This window comes from Xiphophorus maculatus, chromosome 3, assembly GCF_002775205.1.
Source record: "Xiphophorus maculatus strain JP 163 A chromosome 3, X_maculatus-5.0-male, whole genome shotgun sequence".
NCBI lineage: Eukaryota > Metazoa > Chordata > Actinopteri > Cyprinodontiformes > Poeciliidae > Xiphophorus > Xiphophorus maculatus.
The window spans coordinates 33,283,157-33,301,380 of NC_036445.1; the positions used below are offsets into that span (position 1 = coordinate 33,283,157).

The 18,224-nt window shown below is 42.0% G+C and overlaps 1 protein-coding gene across 5 annotated transcripts in view; it reads right to left on the reverse strand.

Annotated features, from left to right (window-relative positions):
• The window catches only part of zufsp (zinc finger with UFM1 specific peptidase domain), a 30,619-nt gene that overhangs the window by 4,599 nt on the left and 7,796 nt on the right, over positions 1–18,224 (reverse strand). For all 5 annotated transcript variants that reach the window (XM_023330574.1, XM_023330575.1, XM_023330576.1 and 2 more), the window contains exons 5-8: positions 14,900–15,009; positions 4,666–4,834; positions 2,559–2,747; positions 542–707 (exon numbers count right to left, since the gene is read on the reverse strand). In XM_023330574.1, the coding sequence (XP_023186342.1) occupies positions 542–707; positions 2,559–2,747; positions 4,666–4,834; positions 14,900–15,009 (634 nt within the window). The remainder of the gene's footprint in view (positions 1–541; positions 708–2,558; positions 2,748–4,665; positions 4,835–14,899; positions 15,010–18,224) is intronic.

Below are 18,224 nucleotides of genomic sequence, written 5' to 3' on the forward strand. Positions count from 1 at the left end.
CTTTTTTTTGTACTCTATAAGGTTACAGCTGGCGATCAAACACAAAGGACTTCATTTTCAGCTTTAAAAAATAATGACATCCATCCCATCCTCCCTCCATCATCTTCCATTTATTCAATGATGGAGGGACATTGACATTGACCAATGCCCTGAAGGGACATTTGTGTCATGGCAACATAAATGCAGCATGTCACCATGACAGCCCCACAATTCCAGTGCAACTAGCCCTAGTGCCTGGTTGCTGGGAAGCAGAGGACATAGGAACAGTAAGAAGATCCTTAATGTGCACATCCATGGCCCAGCAATATTTTCTATCTGGGGCCACAGACAATTAAAATATGCCTCATTGCTTTTCACACAGCTCAGTAAGCACAACCTACATTTTAAGCTTTGTATCAAACTAAATGCACTTTAACAAAATGTCAACTCTTTGAATCTGGAACACTGCAAAGGTGCATAAAAATCATTCTACAGCAATGTCACACCATGCAGCAAGAGATTACTTCAGAACAGTAGCAACAACACAGAGAAGCTTTCCCACCTGATTCCAAGTGAGGTGAGGAGGACGTACATCTCTGTGCCTCCAATCCAAGCCTGGGTTCTCTGCAGCCGCTTACTGAAGTGTGATGCTCCTTGGGGATCAAGCCCTTCCTTCCAGGCTTCTTCAATCATTCTCTGCACCCGAGGAATACAAGGTATTGTCTTTTCTGATGGAGAAGGACAATGCAAGGTGAACAAAACTGGAATCTATATCACTGCCAGTAAAAATAATATATTATATTTCATTAAGTTAACGTTAGGTTCCTTTGGCGTATAAAACAGCAGAAAGAGGCTTCCTGTTTTAACAGCTCTAACGTCTTGATAACAGTCAGGTCATAAGTCTCCCAACTGTACAAAACTGGGCATTAACAACAAATACACATCTGTTTAAATGAGCAAGTATACATATCTCATTCATTGTGAAGTAATGTTAGCAATTGGCATCAAGATATGCATGTAATTCTGACAAGCACTACAATATGTCAAGCAGGTGTTTTAAAATAGGACTTGTAAAAAAAAAAAGGTAATTTACATATACAGTTTTAAGGGTCAAGACTGGTTATTATCAAACTGATTTAATAGTTTCCAGGCTTTAAAACCCTGTAAACACCTGAGAACAACCACCACATGTCACATTAACCATATTGGTTGTACTTCCGAAAGGAAAGTATTTGTCTCTCTGCACACATTAAAAGCAGGACTTCATGTCTTTCTTCTCAAAACTTCTGCTCTCCTTAAAATATTCACTGTGTTTTCTCAAACCTTTCTCCTCGCGCTCAAAACCTTTCTATGTTCAGATCAAATCTCAGCTTGCAAACCTCTCTGCTGACTTACGAATTATTTTGAATCCCCGTTTAGAGGCAAATGCTCAATACATGAGTCTTCAACAAGAGGACTGATTTCTTCTCTAAACACATCCTGTTCATATTTTTTTTATTAGGAAAAAAGAGGCATTACAACAGGAATCCTTCCTACTTATGACACACAGGCCAGTTTCTCCATGACAGATCCAGATGAAGGAACTCAATTTCAAACAAAGTGTTGTGTGTACCGATGAAACTATGTATATAGTCCACCTGCTATGAGATTAGATTTTTTACATATATATATAAAATATATACAAACAAAGTGAAAACATAAATAAAATAAAAACTAGGAAAAATAAAGAGAAGAGAGGGAATAAAGAAGGGGGTTTTGGGGGACCCTCTCAATCCAGGAGCAGAGAGGGTCTTTTTAAAGATCAGGCTCTAAGTACAGAGTCAAAGTAGTCACAAAGTGGCTTAAGAACAAGATCAATGTTTTGGGGTGTCCATTGCAAAGGTGTGATCTCATCCTATAGACGTTTATAGAGAAACTCTTTGACCTAGATTTTAGTTAGCAATTTCACAGTAAAGGGGCTAAATAAATAATTAGACTTTTAGGATTTTTGTAATTCTCCCACTTAATAATTTTCCACTACATTGTGTTCATCTCTCACATTAAATTTCCCAGAAAATTATTGGATCTTCAGGTTGAAATTAGACAAAGTGTCAAAATTATAATTTTTGTCAGCTATTTTTGTGGCCTGCACTTGTCAGTTATCAGAAAGAACAGTGGGTTGTGAGAACGGGGGAAGACATGCGACAAAGGTCACCAAGGTCGTCAAGCCCACACTTGAACTTGCTACAGCCACATCAGGGTGGGCACTCCTGGTCCTCGAGGGCCGGTGTCCTGCAACTTTTAGATGCATCTCTACTTCAACACACCTGAGTCAAATAATGAGGTCGTTAACAGGACTCTGGAGAACTTGACTGCACTTAGGAGGAGATTCAGCTGTTGGATTCAGGTGTGTTGGACCAGGGAGACATCTAAGAGTTGCAGGACACCGGCCCTCGAGGACCAGGAGTGCCCACCCCTGGAAGGCCTCCTTTTCTATGGTTCGTGCTTTACCCCTGTGCCACTGCTATTCCTCTAAAATTTGAGAGGCATGGATACTCCTGATCCTTTTAGAGACAGACATAAGGTAACTTGTTGTGCACCTTGTAGAACTGAAGAATATGCGTCTATTCTGTGCAGGGATGACAGGAGCATCTGGAAATTTCTGTATCCACAGCCCCAGCCCTTATCGCCTGCAGATGAGCTGTAGTGGTCAGTGTCAACAGCCAGCCACACTTGAACACTGTCTCTGCATTCAGTTTGGTAATAATCTCCCAATGCCCTGATGACCCCTGGGAAAAAGTGATGAGAGGGTTAATGGTTCAGGTGTTGGGAACAACATAAAAGGCAACAGCAAACCTTAAAAAGCTACATACTGTAGTTATAAACAGCACCATTCATTCAGCACAATTAATAAGCACTACTATTTTTATTTTTCCAACATTCAATACACTGTTCATAGTTCCTTGCACCACAGTCTTTAATAGGTAAAAAACAAACATTTCATTATGTAAATCTGTTTCAGAGAATATTATTTGCACACATATTTAGTTTCTGGGTAACTAATAACACATACTGTTCTATAAAAGTACAAATTCAACACTATGATAGCAGCGCTATAATGAGGTACCCAACAACTTAGGATATGAATGAAGAAGAAGCTAGTTAGAAAACAGTTCCTAGCATACAGTATATAACATACGCTGCATAAACAACGCAGCATAAATAAGGTTGAACATTACAAATAAATTCAATGTGGAGTATGTCCATAGTTGCTTTTAAGAATTGTCATGAGATGTGCATGATGATAGATTTAAAGAAGACACACAAGGTGTTCCATCAGGAGGCTGGACAAAAGGACCTCTATCAGTGAGGTAAGTTATTTTCAGCTGATTTTGTCCATCATAACAAGAAAAACGTTTGGTCTGTTCATCTGTGCTGTGAGGACATTTTGTCTGATGATGGAGCTGATTATCTACTTCTAACAGGGATATTTTGTGAACTTACTGATGTTGTCTTTCTGGGAAAAAAGTGATAGAGCTTGTTATTGTTCATATGATGTTTTTCTGAATTAATATAAAAAATATAAAACCTGCTGAAGAAAAACATTGAAGTAATGGAACTCCTGGATTGTCCATTGCAAAATACAAATATGCACTATGCTTCATTAGACAGAATGAGCAAACCATGAGGGCTGATTCCTTGGCAAAAAATCTTTTAGGTAAGGATACAAAAACCTTTTGGAAAGAGGTTAAAACTATCAATAACAGTAAATCCTCCCTCCCTTTCACTGTCGATGGTGTTTCTGGGGTGAACATGATTGTGAATTTTTGGCAACACCACTACAGCAAGTTATTCACCTGTGTACAGGGTGAACCCTTCCAGGTTGACAAGGTTAGTAGTGTAGAAACTATCAAAACACACGAGGTCTATCAAGCAATTAAAGAACTGTCTGTAAATAAATGTAAAAAAAATCCATAAAAGTTATGGATCTTATTTCAGCTGAACATCTCAAATTTGCCAGTTCAAGGGTCGTCCCTCTTCTTGCCTTGTGTTTCACTGGTTTTATTATGCATGGTTTTATTCCTGAAACCTTGATGAATGTTCTTCTACTTCCTGTGATTAAAAACAAAGCTGGTAAAATTGGCAGCTCTGATAACTATAGACCTATAGCCCTAGCTAGTACACTGTCTAAAGTCTTTGAACTAATTCTTTTGCCAAAATTTGCAAAGATAGTTATGTCTAAAAACAATCAATTTGGGTTCAAGTCCAAACATGGCACTGATATATATGGCCTAATATATGTGTATATATGAATAATTATAACAAAAATTCTACGGTTTTTCAGTGTTTTTTAGATGCTGCACAGTGGTGCAGTTGGTAGAGTTGTTGTTCTTTCTGCACAGAGTTTGAATGTTCTCCCTGTGCATGGTGACTTCTCTCCGGGTTCTCCGACTTCCTCCCACAGTCCAAACACATGACTGTCAGGTTAATTGGTCTCTCTAAATTCTCCCTAGGTGTGAGTGTGTGTGTGTGCATGGTTGTTTGTCCTGTCTGTCTCTGTGTTGTCCTGCGACAGACTGGCGACTTGTCCAGGTGACCTTGCCTCTCGCCCGGAAAGTTAGCTGGAGAGGCAGCAGCATCTCCTGACCCCTGTAAGAGACAAGGGTGTACAGAAAATGGATGGATGGACGTCTAAAAGAAACATACCCTGGGTTCTGCTTGAGCCATCATCGACCCCTGAGGCCAGAGACTCCATCATATCAGCTTTCTTCAGATGAAAATCGACTGGCGCCAGATGGCCGCTGGCCACAGCTCTCTCCATGCTCCTCTCCATCTGGCGGCGGTAACCTCCTCTGCCATCCAAACCAAACTGCCTCTGAACATCAAGAAAATAGTGCTTAAAATCAGAAACATTAATCTTTTAAAGTTCTTCTTTGCTACGTTAGATATTTTAAACTAATAAAAAAAATTAATTAACATCCCAAATAGCAAGTGAATTCAATGAATTATGGTAAAAAAAGGTTGAATTCATGGTTAAAGTCGACGACTGACGGTGGGATCAACCATCAAACGATCATCCAATTCTAGCCAATTAACTAATGTAGGAAAGATGTCATAGAATCAATGTTTTATGGGCAATTTCTAATGATTGAAATGACAACAACTGGTCAATGTTGAATCTATGTATTCTGTTTGTCAGACCAATCCCCTCCCATCTTCCTCTTGGAGCTCCAGGTGGGAGATTTTTATTAAAACGTGGGGTTTATCACATTTTAAACCACACAGCCCCTTTTGCTGCTGGATTGTCTGCAACCTGATTCTGAATTGAATTCTATTTTGAGAACTTTTTGCAGAATGTTTGGTGATCTTACTTTGATCTTAACTGTGTTTATTGAAAAATAACTGCATTGTTTTGTGCCTATGCTGCAGCTTCATAGGTAAATGTGATTATATGTCGACTAACATTAAGTTAAATATTCATGAATATTCCTTGGCATGTCCTTATTAATGTAACTGAGTGTATAAATGGACCGTATAGTTTGTGTGTATGTTCTCAGACCTATAACCAGTACACTATTTAATATTTCAATGTGTTTCAAATGTTTATCATCTTTCTAACCGGCGCCTTCCTCACTCTTATTTTTGTGTTTTTCAGCTGCTGCTCAGCAGTTTGACCCAACGCAGACTGACAAAGACTGCAGCATAACTGTAAAGAAGTGGCTTCGTTATGTACCAGAGTGGGAGGGAGGCATCAAGGAACCAAAGTGGCACCAACCAGAGTCAAACTTGGGTTACCCCAACACATACTGTTTGTCTGGTTCATACAGTACAAGGTTTATCCTCATGGACGCTGTTCTTCCTGTTGTTCTGACAGTTACAAAGGAGTCAAATATGTTTACAGATCTACGCCTCTTTTCTTAAATAATATGGAATATTAATGCCATATTACATTAACATGTCATTTTTAAGTTTGCATACATACATTTTTGGAAATAAGGTAATGTAAGATAACTTTGAACATCATGATACCCATCATCTGCCAACAAAATTGTGTGTTTAACACCAGTGAAGAAACTTTTAATGGTATGTTATGATGTAGACCCATCAGACCAAAAAATATACGTGAACCAATATACAACCAACACAGATGTAGATTATGGTTGAATCAATATTGATATAGTGTCAGTTATGGTTGAAACCTTAATGTTGATTCAACATGCAAGTCACCGACTACTTTCAATATGGTTTCAATGTCAGGCTTCAACATGGTAAGATGGCGCCGGTGTGTGTGGCTGCGTGTCTGTCATTCTCTCGTTTGATCATGTTGGTACTGTTTCTGACCTGTGTCATCTACGAAACTGAGTCTCTGCTGGTGTATGATCGCAACACACTACTAGACCTCCAACCTTTGGTCCAGGATATGATGTTATTTGATGTTGCTGGCCAACAATCCCTGCCCCCGCTTTTGTCGGAGATTCCGAGTCACCTGTTCCGGGTTCCTGCGCTGCTTCCACGGAGGAGACATCGTCGTGGTAGACGAAGCGGCCGGCTGGTGAAGCTGAAATTTTATCTGACGCACTGCTCTCCTTTTACCCGATCATTGTATGGATCATTTTTAGGCTCTCGGGTGCCTCGGCGTTTCTTGGATCCCGTTGTTGTCTGCTTGGTGCCCGTGGTTGGCGTTGAGGCCCCTCTGCACCGCCGCCCTTGCCTTTCCCGGCTCAACATGCGCCGACAGTGTCTCCAAAACCTGAGACCGCTGTGTCGGTTTTCCTGACTTGTCGAAGCCCATGATCCAGTTCCTGTCAGGATTGGTCTGGTAAACGCCAGGTCGCTTGGGAATAAAACTTTTATTCTTCGGGACTTTTTTAGTCACCAAGACCTGGATTTCCTGTGCGTGACTGAGACGTGGTTGAGTGTTGGTGAGTCCAGTGCTCTATCTGAGCTTTTACCAGCGGACTGTTCTTATTTTAATTCACCACGGGCTTCGGGAAGAGGGGGAGGCACAGCGACTGTTTACAAGCAGGACTACAGATGTAAGCAGTGTTTTCTACAGACGTCTTTCCCCAGCTTTGAGTTTATGGCATTTGAGATGAGACACGTAAACCCAGTTTTCTGTGCTGTCGTCTACCGGCCCCCCAAATATAATAAGGATTTTATAAGCGATTTCTCTGACTTTTTATCTGGGATTATAACTAACTATGAACATGTTCTTATTGTTGGAGACTTCAATATACACGTGTGTTGTCCTGATAAACCTCTGGTAAAGGACTTTTTAAGCCTTCTGGACTTCTTTAATTTGGTGCAGGCTGTATCCAGCCCAACACATGAGCACGGACACGCACTGGACCTGGTCATTTCCTATGGTCTGCCTGTGACTAACCTGGAAATCTGTGACTCCGTGTTCTCGGATCACCTGCCTGTTTTATTCAATGTCAGTTTGACACCTATTGCAGTTAAAACTCGCGCTGCTGCTCGACGCTGTCGGATTATTAACCCTTCCACTGCCACTCAGTTCTCTACTGCTTTTCTTCAGCTCTGTGGATCATCTGACTTTCTCCACTCTGATACAGAAGAGCTCTGGTCCTGGTTCTATTCTTCCTCCCAAACCATTCTGGACTCGGTTGCTCCATTAAAAACCAGGCAGCCAAGGATTAAACCTGAGCCTTGGTTTAATGACAGAACTCGTGCTGCAAGGAAGGAATGTCGTCGTGTTGAACGCAGGTGGAAAAAGGATAAATTGCAGATTACTTTTCAGATTTTAAAAGACTGTTGGCGTCTCTACCAGAGCACGGTTAAAGAGGCAAAAAGGGAATATTTGGCAAATATTATTCTCTCAAACTGCCATACCCAACGTGTTTTATTTAACACCATTGACTCTCTGCTTAATATTCCACAGAATGCCTGTTTGGAAGCGTCTCCTGATGTGTGTGATGATTTTCTGCATTTTTTTATTGAAAAGGTTGGTAGTACCAGGGCTCTTATCACAGCTCCTGACTCTGACCCCTCTGTTTTGGTCCCTCGCTCGGCTGCTTTCGATCAGTTTGTGCCTGTGACTGTCTCACTTTTAGAGGACGCGGTTGGCCATATTAAGCCATCAGGTTCCCCTCGTGATCCTGTCCCTCCACGATTTTTTAAAGATATCTTACCTAGCATAGGGCAGCCTGTTCTTGCAATTATAAATAGCAGTCTGTCATCAGGTGTGGTCCCTGCTAGTTTTAAACATGCAGTAGTGCAACCACTGCTTAAAAAACCTGGCCTTGATCAAACTGTTCTGGCTAATTATCGGCCTATTTCGAAGCTGCCTTTTCTTTCTAAGGTTTTAGAAAAACTTGTGTACTGTCAGCTGAAACAGTTTTTAGATTACAATGGCATTCTGGAGGTTTTCCAGTCAGGTTTTAAAACTCTTCATAGCACAGAATCTGCTTTAATAAGAGTTTTTAATGACATCCTTCTTGCATGTGATTCTGGTAACCATGTTGTTCTGATTTTACTTGACCTAACTGCTGCTTTTGATACAGTAGACCACGACATTTTAATATCGCGATTACACCATGTTGTAGGTATTGGTGGCACTGTTCTTAAATGGTTCAGGTCTTACCTGGAGGAAAGAACAATCTCGGTCAAGATTGGTGACTCTGAATCATCTGCTGCTTCAATGCCTTATGGCGTCCCACAGGGCTCCATTCTGGGCCCACTGCTTTTCTCTCTTTATTTACTGCCTCTGGGTTCTGTCCTCAGAAAACATGGGATTTCGTTTCATTGTTACGCTGATGATTGTCAGATTTATTTGCCCCTGAAGCAAAAGGATGTACATTCTATCAAACATCTCCTGGCATGTCTAGGTGATATTAAAGCTTGGTTGGCCTTGAACCTTTTAAATTTTAATGAAAACAAAACAGAGGTGATGGTGTTTGGACCCAGTGGCTCCTGTGAGTCCTCCTCTGTTGACCTGGGACCCTTGGAGGTCTATTTTAAACCTGTTATTACAGATCTTGGTTTTAAGGTGGACAGTGATTTTAAATTGGATAGCCAAATCAGAGCCGTGGTTAAGTTCAGCTTTTATCATTTAAGGCGATTGGCGTCAGTGAAATCTTTTCTTTCCAGGCAGCATTTTGAAACAGTGATCCGTGCTTTTATTTCAACTTGATTGGATTACTGTAACGCACTTTATCTGGGAGTTAGTCAGTCGCTGCTCTCACGTCTGCAGCTAGTACAGAATGCTGCTGCATGACTGCTGACAGGAACTCGAAAGAGGGAACACGTGACCCCTGTCCTGGCCTCACTTCACTGGCTGCCGGTATATTTTAGGATTCATTTTAAAATTCTTATGTTTGTTTTTAAATCACTACATAATCTTGCCCCGGCTTACCTCTCTGAGCTTCTTCACCCATACATACCTTATCGGTCTCTTAGGTCCGCAGATCAGCTGCTTTTGGAGGTACCGAGATCAAGAAGGAAGCTCAGAGGGGACAGGGCTTTCTCTGTCATGGGCCCCAAATTATGGAACAACTTGCCTTTGCAGGTCAGGGAGGCCCCTTCACTGTCCACTTTTAAAGCTCGTCTTAAAACCCATCTATTTTATTTGGCTTTCAACTCTAGCGGGATCTAGTTTTAAATTGTATGTTTTTGTTTTTAAACTGTAAGTTTTTATTTTATGCTTTTTATTGTTATGTTGTGTTTTGATGTACAGCACTTTGTATCAGCTGTGGTTGTTTTAAAGTGCTTTATAAATAAAGTTGGTATAGTATGGTATGGATTCAATATTTCTACATAACCATATTTCAACATTAATTCACTCACAGTTTGCTGTCTGGGAAAGCATTAGGTAGTGGATGTTCACATGAAACCTGCGTGACATCAGGTAGAACACTTAAAAATGATAACGACTGAATGCCTGTTATAGCTTTAGACATACATTTGTCTAAAGCTAAAACATCCATCCATCCATCTTCTTCCACTTATCTGGGGTCGGGTCGCGGGGGTAGCAGCTTCAGAAGGGAGGCCCAGACTTCCCTCTCCCAGGGCCACTTGTTCCAGCTCTTCCGGGGGAATCCCGAGGTATTCCCAGGCCAGCCGAGAGACATAGTCCCTCCAGCGTTTCCTGGGTCTTCCCCGGGGCCTCCTCCTGGTGGGACATCTGAGGAGGCCCACACAATGAGGTGCCCGGAACACCTCACCAGGGAGGCGTCCAGGAGGCATCCTGACCAGATGCCTGAGCCACCTCAACTGGCTCCTCTTGATGTGAAGGAGCAGCAGCTCTACTCTGAGTCCCTCCCGGATGACTGAGCTTCTCACCCTATCTCTAAGGGAGAGCCCAGGCACCCTACGGAGAAAAGCCATTTTGGCCGCTTGTATCTGCGATCTCATTCTTTCGGTCATGAACCAAAGCTCATGATCATAGATGAGATTGGGAACGTAGATTGACCGGTAAATCGAGAGCTTCGCTTTTTGACTCAGCTCTCTCTTCACCACGACGGACCGGTACAGCGCCGCTTCACTGCAGACGCTGCGCCAATCCACCTGTCGATCTCCCGCTCCCTTTTTCCCTCATTCTAGAACAAGATCCCGAGATACTGGAACTCCTCCACTTGCGACAGGACACTCCCCACCCCAACAGGGGAAAGCCACCCTACCCTGTTCCGGCTCAAGACCATGGCCTCAAATTTGGAGGCACTGATTCTCATCCCGGCCGCTTCACATTCGGCTGCGAACCGGTCCAGTGAAAGCTGCAGATCACAACCTGATGAAGCCTCAAATTTGGAGGCAAATTTGAGGCTTCTTTTCCAAGTCCACAAAACACATGTAGACTGGTTGGGCAAACTCCCATGCACCCTCCAGGACTCTGCTGAGGGTGTAGAGCTGGTCCAGAGTTCCACGACCAGGACAAAAACCACACTGCTCTTCCTGAATCCGAGGTTCGACTATCCAACGGACCCTCTTCTCCAGGACCCCTGAATAGACCTTGCCAGGGAGGCTTAAGAGTGTGACCCCCCTGTAATTGGAGCACACCCTCCGGTCCCCCTTTTTGAACAGGCGAATCACCACCCCAGTCTGCCAATCCAGGGGAACTGCCCCCGATGTCCAAACAATATTGCAGAGTCGCGTCAGCCAACACAACCCTGCAACATCCAGAGCTTTAAGGAACTCCGGGCGAATCCCATCCACCCCCAGGGCCCTGCCACTGAGGAATTTTTAACCACCTCGGCGACCTCTTCCCCAGAGATTGGAGAGCCCAACCCAGAGTCCCCAGGCTCAGCTTCCTCAATGGAAGACAAGTTGGTGGGATTGAGGAGGTCTTCGAAGTATTCTGCCCACCGGCCCACAATGTCCTGAGTTGAGGTCAGCAGCACACCATCCCCACTATGAACAGTGTTAGTGCTGCACTGCTTCCCCCTCCTGAGACGCTGGATGGTGGACCAGAATCGCCTCGAAGTCGTATCGAAGTCTTTCTCCATGGCCTCTACAAACTCCTCCCATGCCCGAGTTTTTGCCTCAGCAACCACCCAAGCCACATCCCGCTTCATCCGCTGGTACCCATCAGCTGCTTCTTACATTTGTCCAAAGCTAAAACAATTAATATAATTTATACATGTTGTAATTTAGAAAACATCAACGTCAGTCTAACTACAGAATATTACCTTCTATTAGATAGAATAGAAACAGTCTTTATTGTGCTACAAAGAAATTCAGGTGCAACAGCAGCAACACATTTAAAGGTTAACAAAAAAATTTTAGAGTTAAAAATTTATACACAAAAAAGATGAACAATAATAGCAATAATTAAAGCTGCGAGCAGCCTCGTGCAGCCCTCACAGCCAAGCGCCGCTCCGGCCTATTGGCCACCGCGGGGGTTCCAACCACTGCAGAAGCTCTGGCGCAGTTTCCAGCACCACCGCCCGCGAGCCACCGCAGAAGCTGTCACACATTTTTCCCGCCCGTCCACGAGGCGATACACATGAATGCGTTCGGCAGCGCTCACTGATGACTGTCAGAAAATCTGGTGCAGATCGGTCGATGCATCGAGGAGATACAGCCGATGTATTAACTTAGGGGGCGCAGTAGAGTCAAATTACATTTCAAAGCCGCTGGGCTCTTTAGAGGTGAACAAAGGTCATACATATCCAGTTTGATGCCAATCGGATGATCTATGATTTAGAGCCAAACGTATGAATATGGCGAGGGACTGATATTCGCCATTTGGCCACGCCCACACGGTTCAGCCAGCAGCAAGCATTGACGGAGCTCATCATCAGAATCATCTTGATTAGGTCAAGAGAGCCATAGATGGAACTTTGGATAAATGTGTGGATGTGCCAAAACTTTCTCCAGCTGAACAGAAACAAAACTGAAGTTATTATTTTTGGACCTAAAGAGGAACGATCTAGAGTCAATGCACAGCTTCAGTTATTACAACTGAAAACCAGCGATCAGGCCCGAAACCTGGGAGTAGTGATGGACTCTGACCTGAACCTCCAGAGCCACATAAAGACAGTTACAAAGTCGGCCTTCTATCACCTGAAGAACATTTCCAGGATTAAAGGACTAATGTCTCAGCCAGATCTAGAGAAACTCATCCATGCGTTCATCTTCAGTCGTATTGATTATTGCAACAGCGTCTTCACAGGTCTGTCTAACAAATCAATCAAACAGCTGCAGCTGATCCAGAATGCTGCTGCTGGCGTTCTCACTAAAACCAGGAAGATAGAGCACATAACACCAGCTTTAAAGTCCCTCCACTGGCTCCCTGTAGCTCAAAGAATAGACTTTAAAATACTGTTGTTAGTTTATAAATCACTGAATGGCTTAGCACCACAATACATTAAAGATCTGCTTTTATTGTATCAACCTTCCAGACCTCTCAGGTCTTCCGGTTCTGGTCTGCTCTGCATCCCCAGAACCAGAACCAAACGAGGAGAAGCAGCTTTCAGCATCTATGCACCACAAATTTGTAACAAACTTCCAGAAAACTGCAAAACAGCTGAAACACTGACTTCCTTTAAATCTCAACTGAAAACCCACCTGTTTAGAATTGTATTTGAAATGTAATCAATTACAAATTTATTGATGTAACTTGACTTAATGATTGATTCTATATTGCTTTGTGATTCTGTGTTTGTAATGATGTAAAGCACTTTGAAATGTCTTGCTGCTGAAATGTGCTATACAAATAAAATTTGATTGATTGATTGATTGATTTCCAAAGAAAAAAACAGCACTTCCTGTTCTGAGGGGGCGGGGCTTATATGATGTCATAATATGACAATATAGGATTGTCAGGCATCCCACCAGTATCAGTCATGCAAAGTTTGGTGCAGGTTGGTCAAAACATGTGGAATCTAAAAGCAAACGTATGGCAACGGCGTTACATTTCACTTCGCCACACCGCCATTGAAAAGTCTTGGCACTTTAAAGCAAATGAGACCAACTTACTATCTGTCATCCAACACAGAATTACCTTGAGTAGGTCAAGAGAGCCATAGATGAAACTTTCCAAGGAAAAAAACAGCACTTCCTGTTCTGAGGGGGCGGGGCTTAGATCATGTCATAATATGACAATATAGGATTGTCAGGCATCCCACCAGGAACACTCAGGCCAATTTTGGTGCAGCTTGGTCAAAAAATGTGGGATCTAGAGGCAAACGTATACCAACAGCGTTGCCGCCATTGAAAACTCTTGGCACTTTAAAGCAAGTGAGGCCAACTTCCTATCTGTCATCCAACACAGAATCACCTTGAGTAGGTCAAGAGAGCCATAGATGAAACTTTCCAAGGAAAAAAACAGCACTTCCTGTTCTGAGGGGGCGGGGCTTAGATCATGTCATAATATGACAATATAGGATTGTCAGGCATCACACCAGGATCAGTCATGCCAAGTTTGGTGCAGCTTGGTCAAAATATGTGGAATCTAGAGGCAAACGTATACCAACGGCGTTACAGGTCACTTCGCCACGCCGAAGTGACCTGTAACGCCACCTGCTTCATCGCAGCTGGTCAGGGCTGGAATCCACAACACACCAACATGTCTTCTGTGTCCGGACACAGTTTCATGTTGATTAGGTCAAAGGGGTAAGATACCGACCGTTCACAGTAAAACATGACACTTCCTGTTCTCAGGGGTCGTGGCCTAAGTGCTGTCATCATTTGACCATTGGGTATTGTAGGACACCCGATGATGATCAATAACTGAAAGATTAGTGGGTCTGTGTGTTTCTGTGTAGGATATATAACAGTTTCGTGTTTCATGGCGAGTAGGTGAACTTTGATCCCTGGTAAACCCCCTTCAGCATGCTCAAACACACACCGTTTTGATAACTTTGAATCGGACATGCCTTATGATCAGACTGACCGAGTTTGAAGCCGATCAATCGAAATCCCTAGGAGGAGTTCGATCAAATACGAAGGCTGTAAACGTCAAAATCTGGGACAAAATTGGACCTTCAATCCAAAATGGCCGGCTTCCTGTGATAGTTGCCTTATAACATTAAATGTAAGTTCTGAGTGTTTTGGGGAGCTCTACAAGTGTACCAAATTTCACGTCTCTACGATGAAGTACGTTCATACCATTGTGTCTTCTGAAAATTGCTAGGTGGCGCCGTTGAGCCATTTTTTTTGCGATTTTTGCGACGACCTTAAAATACGAAATTTTTAAACCGCCTATATGCTTCCGCCAAGTTTGGTGAGTTTTTGAATATGATAAAGCCCCCAAAAAGGCGCCCAAAGAGGGGGGCAGATACAATAGGCCTTCGCAGCGCTTTGCTGCTCGGGCCTAATAATATAGTGTACAAGAATATAACAGAAAACACTGTGCAGTTTTTAGAAATAGGCATAGGACTCATAATCCAAAGGGTGTGTAACTGAGTTGGATCATGTTTTTAATATATTAGTTTGACATATTCAGACCTATCAGTCAAGATAGAACATGCATGGGGAATCCAACCTGCAGCTTCTTGAACTCCTGTCTCTCCAGCTGGGCCTGCTCCTGCTTTCTCTTTAGCTCCTCTTTGTGTTGAAGCTCTTTTGCCAGCATTAGATCGGAGTGAGGACTTCCTGCAGCAACACATTTAACTTTTGTTTTTACACATACATCTTAAAAATATGCTGGATTGCTAATACAGTAAATCCAGATAGTTATTACTGTCATTTCAGCAGCCTTACAATGCCAGTGTCCTTTCAGGATGTTTCCTGTGTCCCTCTCATATAAAGAAGTCCATCCTTTTCTAAATTTTCTCAGTGAAGTACCTGGTACCAAGACACCAGTATGAATTGGACCTAAATAAATCATGTGGTGCATAATCTCAGAGACTGTGTTGCTAATTAGACAGCACAGTCACCTGTCAGCTGAGTGAGGAGTAAATCTATGTGAGCACATTCTTGAGAGGCCTCTGTGCTGAAATGTGCTAACCCACAATGTTCTGCACATCCAAAGGTGTAATCCAGCACTGACAGCAGAACTGAATCCCTTCAGTCATCATTTGTTATTGATGACTAAAGCCATGAAGGACAGAATTACAAACAGAGAACAAAGAAACTGCTTTAAAAACTGAATCCCAGAATGTACAGCACTAACTCACTTTCAGTTTCTAGAAAGGCGTGTTGGTGTGGTTTATGTTTTAAAAGGTGGATCATAGTGCCATTTTATAGAGCAAGCAAGTAACTATGTTACCTTCAGTTGTTATAAAAATGCTGTATATGGTATATAAAACATAACTTAAAAGAAATATGACTTTACACAGCTCCTGCTCTTTCCGACATTCCACCTTCAGCATGTCATCACCACAATATGGGTTGCTGGGAGTTCTCAGTTGGTAAAGCTGGTAAAGCACCATGTGCAGAGGCTGTAGTTCTTGACATGGTTGTCCAGGGTTTTGTATTTTGTCTTATGTTTAATAGTTGACTGTATTGGTCCCCAATTGTGTTGATGAAGTGAATATGACAACTAATTTTGGTTTTGTTACTTGGAATTAGGCCTGTAGCGATAAACGATAAATCAATTAATCGCACGATAAATTAAAACTATCGACGTCATTTTAATTATCGGCATTATCGTCTCATCCGGCCCTTTTCTCTTTCTGTTAATGACAATGAATGAAAAAAGGCTCAACTCCGGTGCTCTCCATAGACTCCCCCCTTCCTCATTTCCTTAGAGTAAAGCCCAGCGCACACTACACGATCTTAAAGCTGTCGGCCCATTTTCAAAACCTGACAGACCACACATTAGCCGACAGAAATCCTAGGTATAACGGTTCCACCGGTCCGTTCCTGCCGTGTGGTGTCCAACAATGGCCACAAAATAATGGTTACAAGTCCAGTTAACACATTTTAAAACCAGGCACTAATCAATCTACCTGCAATGCATGTTGCTAGTGTCAGTCCTGACTGAATGAAAATCATTAGAACCTACAGTATTTACGTCACGTTAACGAAGAACAGCTGAAAAGTTACCGGGTTTATCAACTGCGATAGTAATTTCACTCCAACTCCTCCCCTTGTCATTTCTATATTCTTTGCATGTTGAATAAACATTAATGCTGTTTCCACATATTATCTCCGAAGTCCGTGTCAGCTGTTTGGGATTCCCATCTGTAATTTCCCCTCAGAAAACACTAGGAGAATCCTTGCTTTCTGATTGGCTACCTGTCACATTCAACAGGCTGCGTTAAAGCGCCCAGTGGGGAAAACCCCTAATTTGGATCGTAGCGGCAACGAAGATCTACCGTAACACACCACACAATCTTAGAAAGACCAACATTCTAAGATTGTTGTAAGGGGAAAAATAGGAGCAAAAAACCTTGTAGTGTGAACTATTGCATCAGGTAGTCGATGTGCCCATTTTCTCTATTTAAATTTAATTATTACTGAAGGGCAATATAATACACAGACTTCATAATCTGCACTGTTTTCATTGAATGCAGTATTTATTTCCACTCTGGCTTTATGGTGTTTAGTTTTTTTTCAAGTGAGTTTTTTGTTAATGGAGACTGAGAATCCATTTTATTTTTGTTTTTGGTTGTTTTGTTTATTTTATTTATCAGTTCAAGTGATAAATATTCTTTTGAAAATAAAGTGTATCTATCTTTGGCAGGAAATCGCATACATTATTACATCATTTCCATTAAATCAGTGTAAAAAAGTCTTCAAACAATATTATCGTTTATCGCAATAATTTTTGAGACAATTAATCGTTCAGGAAATTTGCTATCGTGACAGGCCTACTTGGAATGTTAAAAATCTGAACCATCCTGTAAAAAGGAGGAAAGCTCTCACATCTTAAAAGTTTGGAAACTCATCTTAAAAACCCAGAATATCTGCGCTTCAAATGTGGGTGGGTGAGGCAGCTTTTCCACTCGGCCTTTCAGGGCAAAAATGGACCCTTTACACCGTCTTCTTCAGTATTAGATTCCAATGGGTGTTTTTTTATTTATAGTAAAAGGTAAACTATATAACAACAATGTCAAATTAGCTAATGTAAATGCTCTAAATTTTGACAACCCCAATTCTTCTCAATTCTTTTTTTGACGACCTCCAATTCCTTGTTTAAACTCGCATCAGCTCATTATGGGTGGGGATTCCAATCTGACCTTGGACTGGTTCGATTGTCAGTGAGACTAGGTTATACCACTTCTAAATCAGTGTCCTATTTACAGTCTTTTCTTGCAGAATATGGTATTCAGGTATTTGGCTGTTTTACACCCAAACTATAGACAATATTCCTTTTTTTCTTATGCTCACCAAAGTAACAGTAGAATTGATTATTTTTTTTAATAGACAATAAACTTATTGCAGATGCCCAATCATGTGAATATCGTACCATAGTAATATCTGACTGGTGCTTAAACCTCACATACCTGAAGCGATGGCTCCCAGGAGGCACTGGAAGTTTAATTCTTTTACTATCTGATGAAAACTTAATAAAATTTTTGTCATACCAAATCTACCTGTTCCTGGATGTCAGTGTGGCCTCTGAAGTTTCTATTTCAACTGTATGGGAGGTGCTTGAGGCATACCTACAGGTCCAGGGAATATCTTTTGTTGTCAAAAATAAAAAGAACAGTGTGGCCAAACAACTGGACTTAGAAATGGGATTTTTCTATATAGAAAAATCTGTATGTCTATAAATCATTTTGGAGTATTGAAAAGAAGTGCTGAGGTATTCCAGATTTCAACGAAATAACGCCTTTGCCACTTTGGCACAAGTACGTTCAGAGGATAATAGACTCCGAACAAAAATCAGATGACCCAGCTTTCCACCAGCATTCAAACAC